The 18,974-nt window shown below is 40.8% G+C and overlaps 1 protein-coding gene across 4 annotated transcripts; it reads left to right on the top strand.

Annotated features, from left to right (window-relative positions):
• Positions 1-652: 652 nt before the first annotated feature.
• On the top strand, positions 653-18,972 carry fam107b (family with sequence similarity 107 member B). 4 transcript variants are annotated; one of them, XM_077596727.1, is made up of 5 exons: positions 653-836; positions 6,561-6,721; positions 14,134-14,305; positions 17,045-17,201; positions 18,219-18,972. In XM_077596727.1, the coding sequence occupies exons 2-5, from the start codon at positions 6,682-6,684 to the stop codon at positions 18,336-18,338; spliced, it is 489 nt and encodes a 162-aa protein (XP_077452853.1). In that variant the 5' UTR covers positions 653-836; positions 6,561-6,681; the 3' UTR covers positions 18,339-18,972. The 4 variants fall into 4 exon arrangements, with proteins under 4 accessions (XP_077452853.1, XP_077452855.1, XP_077452852.1 ...); XM_077596729.1 differs by lacking the exon at positions 6,561-6,721; XM_077596726.1 differs by lacking the exons at positions 653-836; positions 6,561-6,721 and adding an exon at positions 12,816-12,981.
• The last annotated feature ends 2 nt before the right edge of the window (positions 18,973-18,974 follow it).

The following is an 18,974-nucleotide window of genomic DNA, read 5'->3' on the forward strand; positions in this document are numbered from 1 at the left end:
ATTCGGTTTCTATTTATATTTTATACCAATTTCCATCTTTATGGGGATTGGTGTTACTCATTTGGTAGTAATCATTCAACTGCATATGTAAATGTTTTAAATGAAGCTGAAAATTACGAGTACAAAATCGAAACAGTATTTTTAAAGGAAAAAATAAGCAAGTGAAATACATTTTTAATAACAAAAAGTGAAATAGGCAAACGGTATCGCTGAAAATACATCTTTTATATCCTTTTGTCTTTGTTTGTTTTTTGTTTCCCACTCATAATATAGAGGCTTTAAAAAAATCTGATGGTTTCTAGGCTAGCTCAAAACCTTCATGAGTCTCTGCAGCTGAATTTTTTTTAACTGGCATCTTTATGATACAAATGAATATATAATATTTTTGCTTTACCTTTACCGCACATTCAACATCAATACTAGTACACTTTGATGGCTGTCTGTTTGTCTCGATTTATTTACACTTTTACATCGTATCTCACCAAAACTTTTGTCAAAACAATGGACAGGAATTAGTATCTGTTTTTAAATAATAATTTAAAAAAAACGTTTTCCAAATTCCCACGACAGTGTTGGGTTGTGTGCGTGTAAATGTGTAAGGATGAGAGGAAGGGGTGTCGTTCTTACATGACGTAAGAAGCCCCTCCCACTGGCCTGAAATTTACATATTCTGTGGTTCCCGTCCGAGTGTGCATATGGAGCAGTTGAGCAGTTTCCAAAAGACGAAGGCACACCTCGAAGCCGAGCCACGATCGTGAGATGTGCTCCTTTTGACCCTTTCTCCACTTGTTTGAACGCCACTGCAAGAAAAAGTGGTGTCGCCGGTTGACTTTGTGGTGAGTGTGCGTCTCTATTTATGAGCATGTGTCTGGGTCTCGTGCTGGGTTGCGTTCACGAGCGTCCTGTAACAAAAGCAGATCGGTTGTGATTGAGCTTCAAGGGTGTGTGTTTTAAAGCGGATTTTTGTGGGGGAGGCGAGGGGGTCGCTAGCTTCACCCTAAATAGAAAAGAGGAAAATAAGAAGCGAAAATCTGACAGGGGGTTTTACAATACAAACTCTTTTGTTCTCCTTTTGTTGATCGTCAGCGAACGGGACGGGAGTAGAAACATGTTTAGTAGTTGAAATGGTTCGTTTCCTCACAAACTGATGTATTTAGCTTGATTAAAGGTTTATTACTCCATTCATCTTTTCGTGGACAACTTGAAAGAGTACTCTTTAATGTTTGCGTGCATTGATAGCCTTTGTTGTTTAGTATATTTAAAAAAAATAACATGTGCAGCTGATGTCTTGCATTTAAAGAGCCGTATTTAAAGATTAAATGAAAAAGAAAATCAATAAATGGTCCTGAAATGTCCATATCCATCCGTTTTCTGGACCATTATCCTCAATAAAGTCGCAGGGGTGCTGGAGCCGAGCGCACTGCACTGGGGCAAGTATGATGGGTGTGTGAGCTGTCATCAGGGCCACTGGGTTGAGCAAATTCATTTTGCAACAGGTCTGTTAAAACTTGCACGTATTTGCAGTTTTCAGTCAAACTTTAACCAAGCTTATGTACATAAACTTTTCAGGTTACAGTGAAAATGGCCCGCTGTGGAATGCAGAACTTTAACCAACTTTTTAGGGGAATCGGGTGTGACAGTTGCAAATGACAGCCGGTGGGTGTCCCGTCCCGGGCTGTCGAGGATGTGTCCTGACGTGCTGCGAATTCAAGTCGCTTTCACATGTGTTAGTCATTTGCAGTGGCGTTTGCTAAAGGATTTACATCTGTTTTCTGATCTTTGAACTCCCTCCCCTCTCTTTTCTTTCCATCTCTTGTTTTCCCGTAAGGGTGGATGCTGTCACTGATTTTTTTTGTGTTGTGAGCGTTACATTTTCAATGCCTTTTTTTTCGGTGATGGCGCGCAAAGGAATTTCAATGTGAATGAAATACCCCAAGTTTCCATTCTCGAAGGCGCTACATGTCCATTAGTGGTTCTGGGTCAACTCTCGGGACGTATCATTACCGAGTTGGCGGTGTGTGTTCTAACCTAGAAAAAGCACGGTATTCGGCGAAGGATTTGGGTGTGCGTCCACGCCAGTTTGTGTTGACGGCGTAAGCTGAAAACAGTCCTGCTGGTCCGTCCGTCTGTGGGTGCAAAGTCAGCAGAATGCACTGATCCCCAAGACTTTCGCTATTCAAGACTGTTGAGTTTAGAGTTCAGGCTTTGTTGTTGGTACGAATCTAAAAAATGCCCTGTTTGTTTGGAAAAGTGAAGTTAGGGGTTGCTTTCATTGCTTTGAGGCAATGTGTCTGATGCCGGAATTGGTAAAAATAAAAAATAAATAAACATGATATCAGATATTTTGATCAGTAGATCTACTTCCTCACCACCAAGTTTGCTCAAACAAGACAAACATAGTGAAAACACCCACTGTAAAGTTAAGTAACAGAAAAAGTTATATTTCACTGCCTTTTGGCCCACTGAGTGATAGACTTGTCTTTCAATAGTAAACACTTTAAATCTACATTCCTATATTCTTTAGTAATCAGCAGTATATTCAGAAGGGAGATAAATTGAGTTAGATTCTAAAGAATCTTAAAGTCCCTGCTTTTTCTTGTTTTACATAGAAAATATTTTTTGGGGTGTGACTTGAGTGGAAATTAACTAATGAAATACAAATATTTAAACAACTCCCTTTGTTTTTCTGTTTGTCACCAAATGTGGATTACCGAGACCATTGTTTTTATCCTCTCACAAGATAGACAATATTGGATTACCATGCTTTTGCAGCCGTTTTTTTTGTTTTTGGCCTTGTGCTGTTTTCCATGATCAGTTTTATTTTTCTGTATGAATGAACTCTTATCACGCCATGTAAACAAGCATGATGCAATCGCACAACAGGACAAAAGCTCAGTTTACATTTGCCCCACGGCTTTAGATTATAAAGCCACGATTCAGGTATTGACTTTTTGCTGTGTCCACGGCACGTAAAAGTCAGGCACGCAGAAACGTCACTCCGTTTGTTCTATGCTGTATGTTGATTCACTCATAATTGAGATAAGATAAGCATGGAATAAAATGTTCACCTATTGAGCAGCGGCTTTCACGAAGCACCCTATTGATCGCGACCGTCATTTGGGAGGCTTCAATCACAATATGGATCCATTAGATAGAGCCAAGAAATTTCCAGAATACGGGATGAAATAAAGTTCTAACCTAACCTAGTGCACGATCCTGGCGGACCCGACCACGACGTCCAAGCTCCTTGTCAATCTGAGATGTTGAAGTATACAGTGGTACCTCGACATACGATCATAATCCTTTCCGAGACTGAGATCGTATGTCGAGCTTTTCGTAACTCGAGCGAACGTTTCCCATTGAAATGAATTGAAAACAAATTAATTCGTTCCAACCCTCTGAAAAAACCCAAAAACAGGATATTGGATTTGAAAAATTGTTTTATTTCTTCTAATTCGCCATATATTGACAAAGCAATAAATAACGAGTGGTTTAATAGTAATAAAATGTGTTTAATAGATGTAAAATTAGACGCATTTTGCGGAGGGTAGAGACAGTGGCATACATGGAGGCGGAGGGGGGGGGGCTGTTCGGGGGGACTTTATCCACGGCACTCGTAAACGAACAAACAAATTTAAATTAACTTGGATTAATACATACAGACACTCAAACATACATTTAATGTAACTTTACACAAAACTGAATTCTAGTTTTGTCTTAATCTTTTGTTACCTTCGTTTTCCGGGTTAGCAGTTTGCCACGCCTCCACCCTCACGTTTGCTATCGATGGACTGTTTGCTGTTGTATTTCCTTCAAAATATTCCGAAAATGATGCCCACAAAAATGTCCTCCCAATAGGATAACGCACGACCACTTGCCAACGAGAAATAGGCTTGAATGAGCGATCGCGGGGACTTCTTTCCTTAGAAAGAATAACCGGAAATGCAATAGCTGAGCTTACCCACGTATTGATTGTGGGTAATGAAGTTTTATTCTGAGAAAGGGTGCCATTGGCTATCTATCGGTGTTGCGTGCACGAGTATACTTCATTACCCAGAAAGCCCTCTTTTTGCCCGCGCATGCGCGTTGTGCGTTTCCTGGTCGAAACTCGTCTGAATAAATCGTTCAGTCTTCGTAGATATAGTATTTATACACGAAAGAGATGCGTCGCCGCATCTCGAAATTTTGATCATATCGAGAGCGAATTATTTGATCGAAATTTTCATCGTACCACGAGCATGTCGTACCACGACCATGTCGTACCACGAGGTACCACTGTAGAGAGATTGAGCATGAGGTACTTTTCCGGATGCTTCTTTTTAGTTTGTCAGTTCCTGCTGATATTAGGCTGGCCTTGAAGGGGCCGTTTTGACGGCAGGGGGCAAATGAACAAATGTGACTGCGGATAGGAAAATGGAACAAAGTGCAGTAGTGCATTCACTTGATCACACAAGTCACAAAGTGCGCCACACGTTTGACACCCCTGATGTGGACTATCCTGCATTGGTTTTAAGATCCTCGTTAGCTTGTATCAATAACATCTTTTTCCATAACACATGTAGAAACAGAGTCAAAAGAAGCTGTGGGTGTTCCTAACTAGAAATATGCATAAGACACTCAGAAAATAAGAAATTGTTGACCGGGGACATCACATTGAAAGTAGGCACATTCTTGTCTGGATAACTGCGGATCGTCTGGTTGCCTAAGGTAACAGTTGTTATTGGGTTTTCCCAGCCAGCGCGTAAACAAAGGAGAACCTCCCGAATCCTCCCCGGTGTGCAGTGATGTAGCCAATGAGATGGGAGATCCCCGCCGGGCTCAGCCAGTGGAAAGCGAGGAGGGAGGCGTGACGCCCCCCCGCTATGAGGGGGGAAAACACTGTAGTATCGCACAAAGCTTTGAATGTGGAAGTTGGAGATGTGACAAAGACTGGGTTCTGTTTTTGGGTTACCTCATTTGACAGTGCGCTGCCGGATGCAGATTGTTCATGGTTTCGGGGTACAGTGGGACCCCTGATGACAGACACAATCTGTTGAGATTTTTCCTGTGAAGAATTGAAATAATCCCCTTTGTGAAAGGGTTACGGTCCGTACAGTATGTGTAAAACAGGCCTGGGAGATGTAGCTTTCGAATTAATTCTTTAATTCAGGAGTAGATTTTCCTCATAGTTTCCACAGAAATATATTTCATTTTAAAATCATGTGGAAAGAAGGACGTGTGGGTAATGTATACAGTGTAATGGTATATTCTTGGAGAACATCCCTTCCTTCCTTCCTCCCCACCGAGCATGCTGGAAACGAGCTAATTTTACTTCATGAAAAATATTGAAAGGTTGAAAAGTGGTGTAGAAATGTAAGCCCATATACTATTTAAGATCATTTTTAGTGTTTAGCAAGATTTTTATGTATCTAGAAATTAAAACCCCACCACAACCTGGCAATAATTAGGGTACTCGGTCTTTTGGTCGCCTGGAAGGTTATTGATAATTACCATTTAAATCGTTGCTCAAATTTAGTCCTATTAATTATTAGGCTAAAGAAAAGCTCCAAATGTCCCGTACTTTTATTGTGTTTTGTTGGAGAACTTGTTAAGACCCTGACTGACGTCCCTTCCTAAGGGGACAACTCATGTACATACAAACTCTTATACACTCACACGTCCGCTCAGTGAAACTGCTCAGGGCCATTGTTGGCTTTTATTGATGCGTGGACCATGTTGTTTTACCTTGTTTTGTCGCCGGTCTTTTGGTCGCCGGTCTTTTGGTCGCCGGTCTTTTGGTCGCCCGTTGTTTGGGTCCGGGCGACCAAAAGACCGGCGACCAAACGACCGCATACGATAATTAGAGTTCTCCTGGATCTGATCGGAAATCAGGCCTGGTCACATAATTCTCAGAATATCGGAATTGGGTAAAAAAAATCATTTAAAAAAAATATTGTTCTTTTGTTTGTTTGTACTTTTCCTTTTTAGGTATTAATTCCTATGTAGTGGATCACAGGGCAATCCCCGACGTAGTATTCATACCTAACTGTGCTAACAGTTTGACTGCGCACACACGTGCAGACCACCTGTTTCTACTGGGACTTCTCATGCACGTATAGGAACATGTGTCCCCCCTCTCAGCTGTGAGGGGTGGACTATAGAGCCATTTGCATTGACAGGTGCGACCCCTCATTGTGCACGACAAGGCGTGTGTGGAAAATTTGCTTTGGGTAAGCGTTTGGGTTTTTACTTTTTGAAAGAACAGTGCACACGCGTGCCCCCGGCGCTCAAAAACAGTTAGAGATGCGATTGGATAGCCAGTAGTTTGCCGACAATTACTTTGCTGGTTCATCACATTCCTCGACGTGGCGTCGCTGGCTTTTCAAGCGCTTTCATTCATGCTGTAATCTGCCTCAAGCACGCGTGGCAATAGCGAACCATAATGTTGGGATAAGTATAGGAGTTTTGTCCGTTTCGCTTGGGTAATGTGGAGCCACAGTGAGTTAAATAACTCCAATTATTAAATTTGCTAGAGCAAATATCTGCCTCGAAATTTCACAGAGGTCATTTTTTCCCCGCAGACTTATATTACGTCAGTCGCCACTGCGCGTAGAAATCAGATCCAGGAGGAACGGGTCTGTAAAAGACAAGACCACTCAAAGTTTGGGATCATTTCACAATTAACCAGGAAGAAAAAGTGGAATGTGTTCCACAACAGCACCTCTACCATCACCAACACAAGGTAATGTACTCATCTTCGCAAATATAACCAATTTGAACTGACGACAAATCCATTTGAACTGGGAAGCTCCCATTCCAAATGGATTGGAGATCAATTGCCATGACTGGCAGCCAAAATTTGTAACAAATTTGTGATTTTTTTTTTTTTTTACCTTGCTTTCTGCAGTCATACCTCCAATTTACAAAAGACCCAAAAAGCACCATCGTGATTTTTGCTTATGTATCTTGGGCATAGCTTCCCAACCCCGATGGTTGCCATGTGTTTTTCATTTTAATGGTTTAAAATGCAAAATTGATATGCATTTGGTCACTTAAAAGATTTGTATAGGGTAATATTGAGGGCTTTGGAACGAATCAGGGCGAAAATATGACTACTGTATTTTCACGACTATACGGCGCATCGTATTTTTAGCCGCAGTGTCAGTAACGAGTGCTATTTCTGTATTTTACACACACAAACGACGCACCGTTTTTATAGACGTAGCCAGGCAAGGCAAAACATACACCAGCTTAAACATACACGCTACACCCACACGCTAAAAACACGTTTTTAAAAAGGCAACGGAAGCAAAACTGAGTTCGATTGTACTTTATTTAGCCATTTTACAATGTACTCGCCCACATCATCACCCACAAATCCATCAAAGTCCTCATTTTCTGTATCCGAATTGAACAATTATCCAAATGAGTCATCGAAAACGCTGAGTTTTATGCATTCGTCCAGGCGGCCACAATCCATTCGCAAATAGTAGCTAGCGTAACTATTCCTACGCTGCCTTCTATGCTTCGTAAAGTTGTGTTGATGTCGATGGCCAGGCCACAATCCATTGGGTGTATTGACAAAAGAACTACATATCCCAGCAGTCACTGCGCAGTACTTTTTCTACGGGGAAAATAGTAGAGTCGGGGGCTGCTTGCCGTAGTTGTGAGAGCTGTAGAGGATGGTGTACCCTATCGACTGATTTATTTTATTTTATCGTGATAACAATTTTAGTATTGGTCCATATATAAAGCGCACTGGATTATAAGGCGCCCTGTCTATTTTGGAGAAAATTTAAGACTTTTATGTGCGCCTTATAGTCGTGAAAATACGGTACTCAAAAACTCGTGACGAAACCACTTCTAGAACTAAATACATTCCTAAGGTGAGGTAACACTGCATGTCGGAGAAAACGGGAAGGAAGTCATATTTTGTTGCCGCACGTTGCTATTTTCCACATGCAACGCAGCCGACCACTATGATGATTCATTCTGGCCACGGTGCCAGAACCAGGGAAAGTCAAATCCGAATGCCTGCTGGTGAGCAGATTTGGGGGGGAAAAAGAAGAAGAAAAAAGGCCAGTAGAGCGCCCAGTGCTGCGTGCTCGAAAACTGCTATGGTAGCAGTCAGAATGTGGAAATATCACGAGATCTCTGCCACCATCTTGGCCTTGTGTGTGCAAATGGCTGCACATCTTCTGTTTCATGACCCCAAAACTGTGCTAGTAAATTCCCATAACCCGTCATCTCCCTGGTGACATCACACAGCGTGGGAGAGTTGGGAGGCCGTCCCGCCGAGGCCGTAAACGCAGGAAATGCGAGAAAATGGAAATAAATGGCCTCATTGTTGCTTGCTATTCGTCACATGCGCCATTCAGCAAGACAAATGAGATACCAATTTTGAACATCTTTCAAATATGCCTTTTAATTAGATACGGGTGTGCCGAAAATATGACATTTATATTGTTTGTAAATTTGAAGTACATCAATGGTCGGTCGGCTATACTGTCACTTTTGGGGGGTCTACGAACCCGTGGCTGGTACGTTGCTCGTACAGGAAGTGAGCTCATCTTTACCGCAAGCTTCCTCTCCATCAAGCACTTCTTTCTGTCACACTTTCTCTCTCATACACAATCGAACTCCTCCTTGGGACCTCCCACGCAGCTGTCAGTTAAAAGTCCGTCTATATATCTGTGTGCTTTAATTAAGGCCTCTTGTGTTTATGGCTGAATGGTCGCTTCATTAACAGACAAGCTGCTGGGTGAGTACCAGGATCGGCATCTAACACAATGGTGTGTGTGTGTGTGTGTGTGTGTGTGTGTTTGTGTGTGTTGCAAGAGAGAGTATCAGCAAAAAAGAGGTTAAGGGGTTTGCTTAAGAGCACAAACATTCACATAAACATTTACTTTTTGTCCTCTTTTATAAATAAATACATTTAAAAATGATACACTACTAATGTGAGCTACAAAATATAGGTTTTATTTTTGCTTTATTAATAACTAATAATTGAATTATCATATTTGACTGCCATCGAAAGGAGCAGATGTCCATTGCTGCCAACTCTCCCAGTCAAAATGGACTTACATTTAACAGCAATGAAAGACTAAAACAACTTTCAGGCCCCCCTTATCGGGCTCAATATTGAACCTAAACAGCTAGAAGCTAACTGTTCTGTTTTGCAAACATGATCCCTAACGCATCCTGGTGTACAGATGACAAAATGGGTGTGGTCAACAGCACCCAGTCCAAAGAGATTTCCCCCCCCCCCCCGCCCTGCGGCAAGCCTTGAAAAGCACTTCCGCTGTTGACTTCACTGTCCCGGACAGGAAAGAGGGGTGAGATGGTGAAGATGACCGCCAAGCTGTTTGACCTTACTACCCTTTTATAGCCTGATCGGGGAAATCAGATGGTCGGCTGCAAGATGTATTTATCTTCATCTAAGCACTGCATTCTTTATGGTGGAACTGCTAGAGTGCAACTATAATTGCTGCTGGGGAAAAGACAGTAATTATGATGGTATTTGAGCATGCCTTCTTGGGCCTTGTGCCAACTTGTTCTTCTTACCCCGTTGCAAAATGTAGTTTTGGTGCTGTTTTGTAACTTCCAACTGTCATGTTTCAATAGAATTTGAATTTTCTTTTTGACTGGTCCAATGTCCAAATAGAGCTCCATTACGGTTTGGCAAATCCTGGCATGAGATGCACAATATTGTGGTTGAATTCTTGATTATTATTATTTTTTTGAGGGAAGAGAAACAGAGAAGTTGGTCATTGGAGAAATGTTTATTTGATAACACAATCTCAATCATATTTCAGTTGACTTCGTCTTTTCCCCTCTAATTGTCTATGTTATTAAGGGGAATAGGATGCTTTGTCTATTGATTGATTATATTTTTTGGCAGTCACAAGAGTGATGATTCATTGCTTGTGGGTTTCGTGAGTGCAAGTCATGCGGATGGCAGAGAGAGCGAGGTAAACACTGGAAATGTGTCTTAGGCCAACTCCACTTTCCACTTCCCGGTGACTGTCTGACCCAGTTTTACTCCTTCTTCTTCAACTTCACTCTTATTTAATGCCTGAATGCATTTCATTGAGCATCCTTATAAATGCTTTACTATTTTTTCCAGGCAGCACACAGGCCTCTTTTGGACAGCTCATTGCATTTTCTGCCTTAACTGTGAGTGTTGCCTGGGGATGAGAGGGTGTGTTGGTTCCCAAGAGCAATAAACAAAGGTCTTGTAACGGGATTCCCGGAAGAGCAGTTAGCGTTGTCCCAAAGAAGCTCCCTGGGAGGAACACAAAGGCACGTAGAGGTGTTGAAATTGAAAATACACAGTCTGGACACGATCAGTCCTTTTTCAGGCCACCTCGTAAGGCTTCCCTTGTGACCTTTTTAGAGGGTAAGCTGCGGAAGAAATGCTACAAAGTCTTTAAAGACCTGAGAAATGTACATATGTACTACATACTCTAGTATGGCCCTAGAGTTGAGGCCGAAAATTGAAACCTATCTAAACTTTAGGAGGTTACAAATCAAGGTGAGGTCATGAGAAATGAAAGAAAATGTTTAAAAACTAGCTAAAAGTAAGATCTGAAAAAGATGGGTTGAGGTGGACAGAAGGGTGTCAGGCCAAAGGTTGAGATGAGAGTCAACAATTCCAAACATTGTTATTTGAAATCTTGCAAATGTAAAACCTGACAAATCCTTTGACATTTGGTTTGATGGTTGGGAAAGAAGTTTAACCATCACTCCACACCTTAAGAAAAGTAAGCAAGGAAAACGTACTTTACTCAATGGAAATGAGCTAGAAAAAGCAATACAAATCGTCCAGTTCATTCATGGTGGCCATTGTTTTTGAAGAGTCCCCAGCGTGAGGACGGAGACGCTTTGACTTGAATCCTAAAGAGGACCACTGAAGCAAACACTTCTGTGGTTTAGAAAAATAAATTTGTGTAGCTTTCTTAAATGAAAGAGCTTCACTTTGGCAATCATCCCAGGGGTTTGAGACAAGATTTTTGTGTCATAATCAAGACTCCTGCTGCTTTAGTGGCTAAAACATTGACATTGAAAGTAAAATTCACGCTCGATTTGAGAAATATGTCACATTCTCATTGGAGTAGGCGTGCTGTGTAGAACCCTGAACGAACAAGTCCTTGCAGCAACAGTATTTTGGAGATTAAATTGTCAAATCCCTTGACAAGGCAGCGCATTGTTTGGCACAGTGGTGGGTGACAGTTAAACTTTTATCAAAGTGTTGAACATTTCAAAGCGGCAGGTGGCGCTATAAACTTGCATAGTAAGTAAGTAAAGTAAATCATGAGTGTCGACTTTCTGTTTTAGGATAAAATTAAAATGAAGAGTATAGATGTATATTAAATTTCCTGATTTTCCCCCTTTTTAAATCAATAATTGTCATTTTTTAAATCATTTTTTCTGTGTTTTTAGTTCAAAAATCATTTTGTAAAATCTAAAAATATATTTTAAAAAGCTAAAATAAACATTGTTTTAAATCTATAAAAAACTGAATATTCAGGGATTTTAATCCAGTTCTTTTAATCCATTTATATTAAAAAAATCTAAATATTATATCTAAAATGGCCCGGCCCACATGAAACCGAGTTGATGTTAATGCAGCCCGCGAACCAACCTGAGTCTGACACCCTTGAGCTAGATAGTACAGCACTAGAAAGCTAGAAATAATCCTCAATTTCTGGTTGTGATGTCATAGCCAGAATCGCTGGAAAAAGTAGGCGTTCCCTGATGCATTGTTTTGGTTGGAAGAACTAGAAATTGATTACAAAAAAACAGCAGTGCCAAATTATGTAAAATTACATCAATGCAGTCATTTTTGTTTTTGACCGTCACCATTTCACAGTGCCTTTAATGTAACGCATGTGTCTAACTCTTAATGTAACCAGAGGCGACAGTAAACCTAACATTTAAGAAGAGCAGCGGGAAGAGCAAAATGAAGCAGGGCCCCAATTTGGGGTTGCATGGCCCCTTTGAACTCACTATGTCACTTCCCCTCTGCCTGGGGCCGCACAGGAAGTTTCAGCACATGTGTTAAGCTAACGGACACTTTGACAACACTGCCAGTCTTTGAGAGCCTCTGCCCCCCGCTAGTGGCACCAACAAAACACAGCTTTCATGTGCACAGCATGCTTGGGCTCGCGCACAGACCTGACCCCCATTTTACGGCCCCCGCTTCGTTTACACACATTAGGCTGTTAATCACACTTGACTTTCACTCTCTTAAAAAAATAAAGCATTTTGCTGATTGAAAAGAACCACATCCAGATAGCATCGCGATTATGGCTATTGGTTAACTCATTCATGACCATTGACAGTGATCTATGTATCAAATGGAGTTAATAGTAACCGACTCATGTATTTTTCATTCATATTCATTTTGAAATAGTGGAAAACAACCAATTTAAAGTGAATAGACAGCATTTTGACTTTAAATCTTTATTCAAGCAAACATCCTTTTCTTTACATTGTCTCCCCAGGAAATCAACCAATCAAGCATCATCTTTATCTCAGGCAGCTTGGTTATGTAACAGGACGTCACAGGATGCTACCTAATGTCAACCTCTAGCGGCGCTTTGTTGCATTTACAGGAGGTTGTGTTGTTGTTATTATTATTTTTTTAGGAAAACAATCCCAACCGCATGTTTTTACTGCCCTGCATGGTTGCCCTACTTGCCCCATTTTGGATTGTGTTTTAGAAGGCATTCAGGTGATGGAAAATACATGAGCGTGCTCTTAAATGGGTAAAATAATATGATATCCTTTATAAGTGACAGATATTGAGGGAGGGAGAGAATCAGGGGGGTGCGCAAGGAGAGAGAGAGGGAGTGAGTGCGTGAGCACAGCTATAAAACAGACAAATCCCGACTGCCTCTGTTTTGAATCAGAGAGCCGTGCATTCAGGACTTGACACTCAAACCCAAATAGAAACCATGGCGACAATGTTCAGATACCCCGTCTTTCCACATCTGCAGGGTGAGTTAAATAAGTGACTTTTTTTAAAATACACTTTTGTTCACTCTACGGTTTTGGTCGTTTTATATCCAGTGGCGTGGGGTTTTGTCCCGTTGTTTTTGCATCAACTGTTTTGGTCGGGTGGGGTTGGGTCAGTGTTGAAATCAAGTTATGTCGGGACAACGTATTTGTGTATAAAGATTAAAGAATTTGATTTCGAAATTTTAAAAAACTGTATTGGACTGCCATTGTAAGTTCATGTTTTATACACTAATGGTAAATAGGATTGATTCAAGTGTTATCCATGGATTTTGAGATTTTTACTTGTATAAAAATGGAATATTGTTCTTTTATTGGAGTGTGGAATACAAGATTTATATAGGATTATACTAAATTAAATTTGGCAGCCCAGTGGAAAATTGGTTAGCACGTCTGCCTAACATTCTGGGATCGATGATTCAATCCCGTGGGTTGCGACCTTTCTGTGCGGGGTTCTCTTGTTCTTCCTGGGCCTATGTTGTTTTTCTTCACATCCCCAAAACAAGTGATTGGTTGTCAATAAATTGAGTTTAAATTGCTGGGTGTTAGGTTAATTAAGAGTTACGTCCCTTGTTTCTAATTACTCATTTAAAATGCCAAATCAACATTTGAAATCGAAATGTTTGCATTGGACTTTACGTCAAATGTTTTGAGACACGTAACCATTCAGTTGGATGAGAACGTGTCTCAAAACTTTTGATCGCAGATGTAGAAGGACTTTGGTTTAGGTCTTGTTTTGGTTGAGCTAAATATTGTTTACTTTTGATGTAGTGTCCTTTTGGGAAGTATACTTTCATGCACACTTGCAAACTGTGTGGTCAGTCATGCAAATGCTCATCTAAAAAAAAAAGGAAAATCAATACCTGAGTTTGTATATGTTCCTGTCGTTTGTTGTTTTGCATGTGGTTCGTTCACCATTGATTATGTAACTCGTCCATTAGAGTCATTGAACATAATCCAGAGGATGACTTCATAGAAACAGCCCACGGAATAAAACTCGCCGGACACAGCATTACACAAACCTTATTATCGTGTCATTAAAAAACGCTGCAGCGTACTGTACAAAATGTTCGTTTCCATATCCCACCATTTTTGAATGTCCCATCTCATACTCTTGGTCTTGTGTGTGTTCAGATCCGCGTGACGCCGGTCTGTCGCTGTCACCAGGTAGGAGTGTCATGGCCGAGCCAGACTATATGGAGGGAGACTGCAACGATCTCATCAAACCCAAGAAGTTGATCAACCCTGTCAAGAACTCTCGCAACCACCAGGACCTGCACCGGGAGCTGCTCATGAACCAAAAGAGGTCGGTACGAGCACCGTGGGTGAAGCACCCCCAATCGTAAAATAACTTACTTGTTTAGCAAGTGGGTGAAAGTGACTGAACGTAAACAACTTGAAATATTTTGCCATTTCCCTCCTTCATAGTTGACAGTAGAAACCAGACCTTTTTTAGCATTCTGTTTCTACTTCAAAATTGCGCTGCTCTCTAACCCAACGTAGCCCTATGCTGCCATCTATCGAGATTTGTTAGTCACTACAGTGCATTCCAAAGTGAATTTTCACAGAAAAACTGAACTAAACTTTTTCCGTGGTTGGACATTTTTAAAAATGTATACAAATCTAATATACTAGTGTTGATCACATGATTGGGAATCGATCCTAGAAAATCACCTATTTCATAGGCAAAATTTCACCTTTCCTGATATTTTTCACTTTCCATTATTTATTTTTTTGTTATATCAGTAATTGACGGCAGGCAGCGAACATTCTCCATCAGTGACAGCCTTTGACTTTAAAACCTGACTTTTAGACTCCTCATCAAAAATTCAGCGAATAGGAAAAGCCGTTGGACCTGGAATGTCCCCACATCATCGCATTCCGATGCGGTGACTTGAAAGGTTTTTAAAAGCTTGTCACGCCGTCTCCATGTACACGTCACCTCGGCGTGACCTCCGCTGATGGAGGCCGAGGCAATGTAATCGTCTTGAGACGTCCTTGGTCTCACGGTCCTGATGAATGCTTGAATTGGGGGTGCGCCCGGGTCTGTCCGTCCTTTAAAAAGCACGTCATCCGACCTCCAGCAGTAGCGTTACGCAAAGGGCGGGCCATGAAGTCTTTATACATATCGACTCTTACATAAAATCCATCGCATAAAAGTGCGTCACAATGGCGTTATGCAAAAAGTTGGCGTGGGTCAGCGGCACGGGGGCCAAGCGGGCTGCGTAGTCAGCGCGGCCAGATCATCCCGGCCGAATTGGCGCGTTCCCCCGGGCTGGACGTTGGCATCTTTGTGTCAGAGTTATTAATAGCGGCAGATGTTACATCACAGGAGCTGCGTTGAGAGCGAGCAACTTCGCAACGATGGGCCACGTGAATGCGATGGGAGCACTTTAGAAAAGAGAGCGTGGCCCTATGTTGATGTCAAATTAGTCACGACCGTGGAAGCACCGGTGGGTTGGGCGGGCGGAGGTGCTGCGGATGGATAGACGAGACGCGTGCACGAAAAGGCATGTTATGTAATGAAGATTACAAAACAGTCGCAGCCGAGGGCCTTTCTCCGCCTGCGTTGTGCAATTTGAAGAAAAAAAAAATATATGAACATATGTTAGAGGGATGCCCACTACGACACACATTGTTCTGCAAAGTTTGTTTCACTATTGTAAATGTAAATATTTATAATAAAATATGTTATATATATATTTTTTTCAAGAAACTACTGGATTATTTTCATTTATATTAATTGAGCTCTCCTGATTGTTATTTTCTTGACTTTTATTCATTAGAAATATTGTCTTTGTTATGGATATATATATATATATATATATATATATATATATATATATATATATATGTATATATATACTTATGTGTATATATATATTTATGTATGTATATATATATATATATATATATATATATATATATATATGTATATATATACTTATGTGTATATATATATTTATGTATGTATATATATATATATATATATATATATGTATATGTGTGTGTATGTATATATATATATATTTTTTAACATATACCTCAGGGTTACTTTGTTTTTTGTATCTCTTAACTTTCGCTGCCGTTGACAAATCAAACCCTTTTCAATTATAAAGGTTGGCATTGAGTGATCATGTTTCACGGCATGTTTGACGGCAATAAACGTCCAATCCATTTTCACCTGAGAACGAATGATGAGATTAGTGACTATTTCACATACAAATCACATTCTAGTAATTTTACAATTGACATTTTAGCGATCAATGCGCATTTTAAAAAGGCTCCCATCACCATCAATGCAACTGAAATGTTCGCTGCCAGCCCTTCCCAATTCAAAACAATAGAACACACTTCTTCTTCCTTTTAAGCAATCGTGTCGGAGGAAGAAAAAGAGAGAGGGGGAAAAAAAAAAAGAACTCCCACGCCTCCTCGGAACATTGCGAGCACAGTTATGTAATGTTCAAGACTCGCTGCTACATTTAATTAAATCGTCCAGACTGGCGGCGGCGGCATGCTATTACATCAAAGTAGGAGACCATAGGGGAGATTGTCGAAGATTGGCTAAACAAAGGCACAATAGCTTCACTCCCATTTTCTGCTATTAATCTTATGTGGGGAGGAGTGTTTGAATCCATGTCTCTACAATTTTCCTCCGCTCACAAAAATGTCAGAGCATGACATCACGTTTGTTATCACCGCCAGAATCATTAATAACAAGTGAAACCGATGTTTGACATTGGTTGGATACGCCCTGTGAGATCCTCGTGTGATCCTCCCGGGGCGCCATGACCGCATGAGGACCGAACCGATCCCACATTTCAGTTTTTTATTTATTAGACTAAATCAGGGGTGAAAACCGGTCCTCGAGGGCCGTTGTGGGTGCAGGTTTGTGTTTAACCGATCCATAAAAGACACTAAGCAAAGGGCGTGGTGAAAAGGTGTCCTCTTTATGGTTTAATATTTGATCAAAATAACTCTATTTGTGACAGATGGATTTCTTGATCTGGGTAAAAGGCTATTTGTTTTTGTTTTGTGTGTGTAGGGGTCTGGCTCCTCAGAACAAACCAGAACTCCAGAAGGTTCTGGAAAAGAGAAAGCGAGAGCAAGTCCTCAAAGCTCAGAAGGAGGAGCAGGAGGCACACAAGAAAAGGAGCGACTTGGAGATCGAGCTCATGAAAAGACAACAGAAACTGGAACAGGTAAGTGCTACTATTGGATTGATTTAACACAATATTGTGTACACATTTTATAGCCACTTAAAGTTATGGAAAAAATTTTTTTTTCCTAAAATAATAAGTTTGAAGCATGCAAAGACGTGGTTGTTTTGGAGTTCTAAAACGGATTGATTGGCTGATCATTTGGACAAAAATTACAGTCTTATTTTGGTTTAAAAAAAAACTGGTATATTAAAACACAAAAATACATCAAAAACTAATTGAATTAATCGCAAGTGATTACTGTCAATTCTCAATAGACATCCATTTACTCAAAATAGTGTCAAAACTACGGCCCACTGTCCAATTTTCAAATATAATAATACAGTGGTACCTTGACATACGATCGAAATCGGTTCCGAGACTGAGATCGTATGTCGAGCTTTTCGTAACTCGAGCGAACGTTTCCCATTGAAATGAACTGAAAACAAATTCATTCGTTCCAACCCTCTGAAAAAACACCAAAAACAGGATATTGGATTGGAACAAATGGGAACAGGAAATGCAACCTCCTACCCACGTATAAATGTGGGTAATGAAGTTTTATTCTGTGAAAGGGTGCCATTGGCAATCGGTGTTGTGTGCACGAGTATACTTCATTACCCAGAAAGCCCTATTTTTGCCCGCGCATGCGCGTTGTGTGTTTCCTGGTCCATGTGTAGGCGAAAGAAACCGTTCAGTGCTTGTAGATATCTCTTATACACGAAAGAGATGCGGCAAAAAAAGACAGTGCGCTACAATGATAAACAGCCTCTCATGTCATGGCCACCTGGCTTGGTCGCATCTCGAAATTTTGATCGTATCGCGGGCGAATTATGCGATCAAAATGTTCGTCGTACCATGAGCTGATCGTAGGTCGAGGTACCACTGTAAAGATAATCGATGAATATGGCACGCACAAGAAGCTTAAGTTCAGCCTAAATTATCATACTTCGTACTATCGTACTTCTCAGAACACTAAAAATTCAGTCAATTAAACAGCAAACTTCCTCATCCTCGCAGCTGGAGTTGGAGCAACAGAAGAACGAGGAGGAGCAGGAGAACACGCCGGAATTTGTGAAAATGAAAAGCAACCTTCGCCGAACCAAGCAGGAGACAAACGACGAGGAGAGAACGACCTAGATGGCGTACGGCCACCTCACCACCATGAACTCCCCCCACTCCTCGTAATCTGCAGTTTGAGGAGAGACTTTTACAGACTAAAGATGCCCCCTCGCCGAGGACCACCACTAGTTTGAGCTAACCTAGCAACACGCAGGAGTTTTCTTCCCTTTTTTTCTTCTCCTCCTTTTCCACACAGCAAGCTGTCATTTGCCCGTTTTGTCACGGCGTCTGTCTCGTTTTCGTATTTTTGTCTTTTTTTTTTGGTTCTCTCCTACAGAATCACGGGGAGGAAAAGTGGACACTGGATGGAATCTCAAGCTGTGTAATTGTGAAAAAAAGCCAAACAAAATGTGCTTTTCTTTATTTATGTTTGTAGCTTTTTAGCCCACTTCTAGAAATAAAAGGCTGGGCAAAGGAAGGGAGGTGCGCGTGTACACTTTTATGATATGTTTTGTGTATTTTTAGTTGGTTTTACAGCAATTCATTTAGTTGATGAAGCCTGAACAGGACAAAGGGAGTTGGTTTTATTTTGTTATTTCTAAAAAAAAAAGTTTTCATCTAATGCAATTTGGAGCAATAGACCTCCCTTGGACGTGACTGGTTTTATCGATTATATTATGTTGTTTTGTATTAATAAAAAGTGTTCAATACATT

Source organism: Stigmatopora argus, chromosome 3 (assembly GCF_051989625.1).
Source record: "Stigmatopora argus isolate UIUO_Sarg chromosome 3, RoL_Sarg_1.0, whole genome shotgun sequence".
NCBI classification, from domain to species: domain Eukaryota; kingdom Metazoa; phylum Chordata; class Actinopteri; order Syngnathiformes; family Syngnathidae; genus Stigmatopora; species Stigmatopora argus.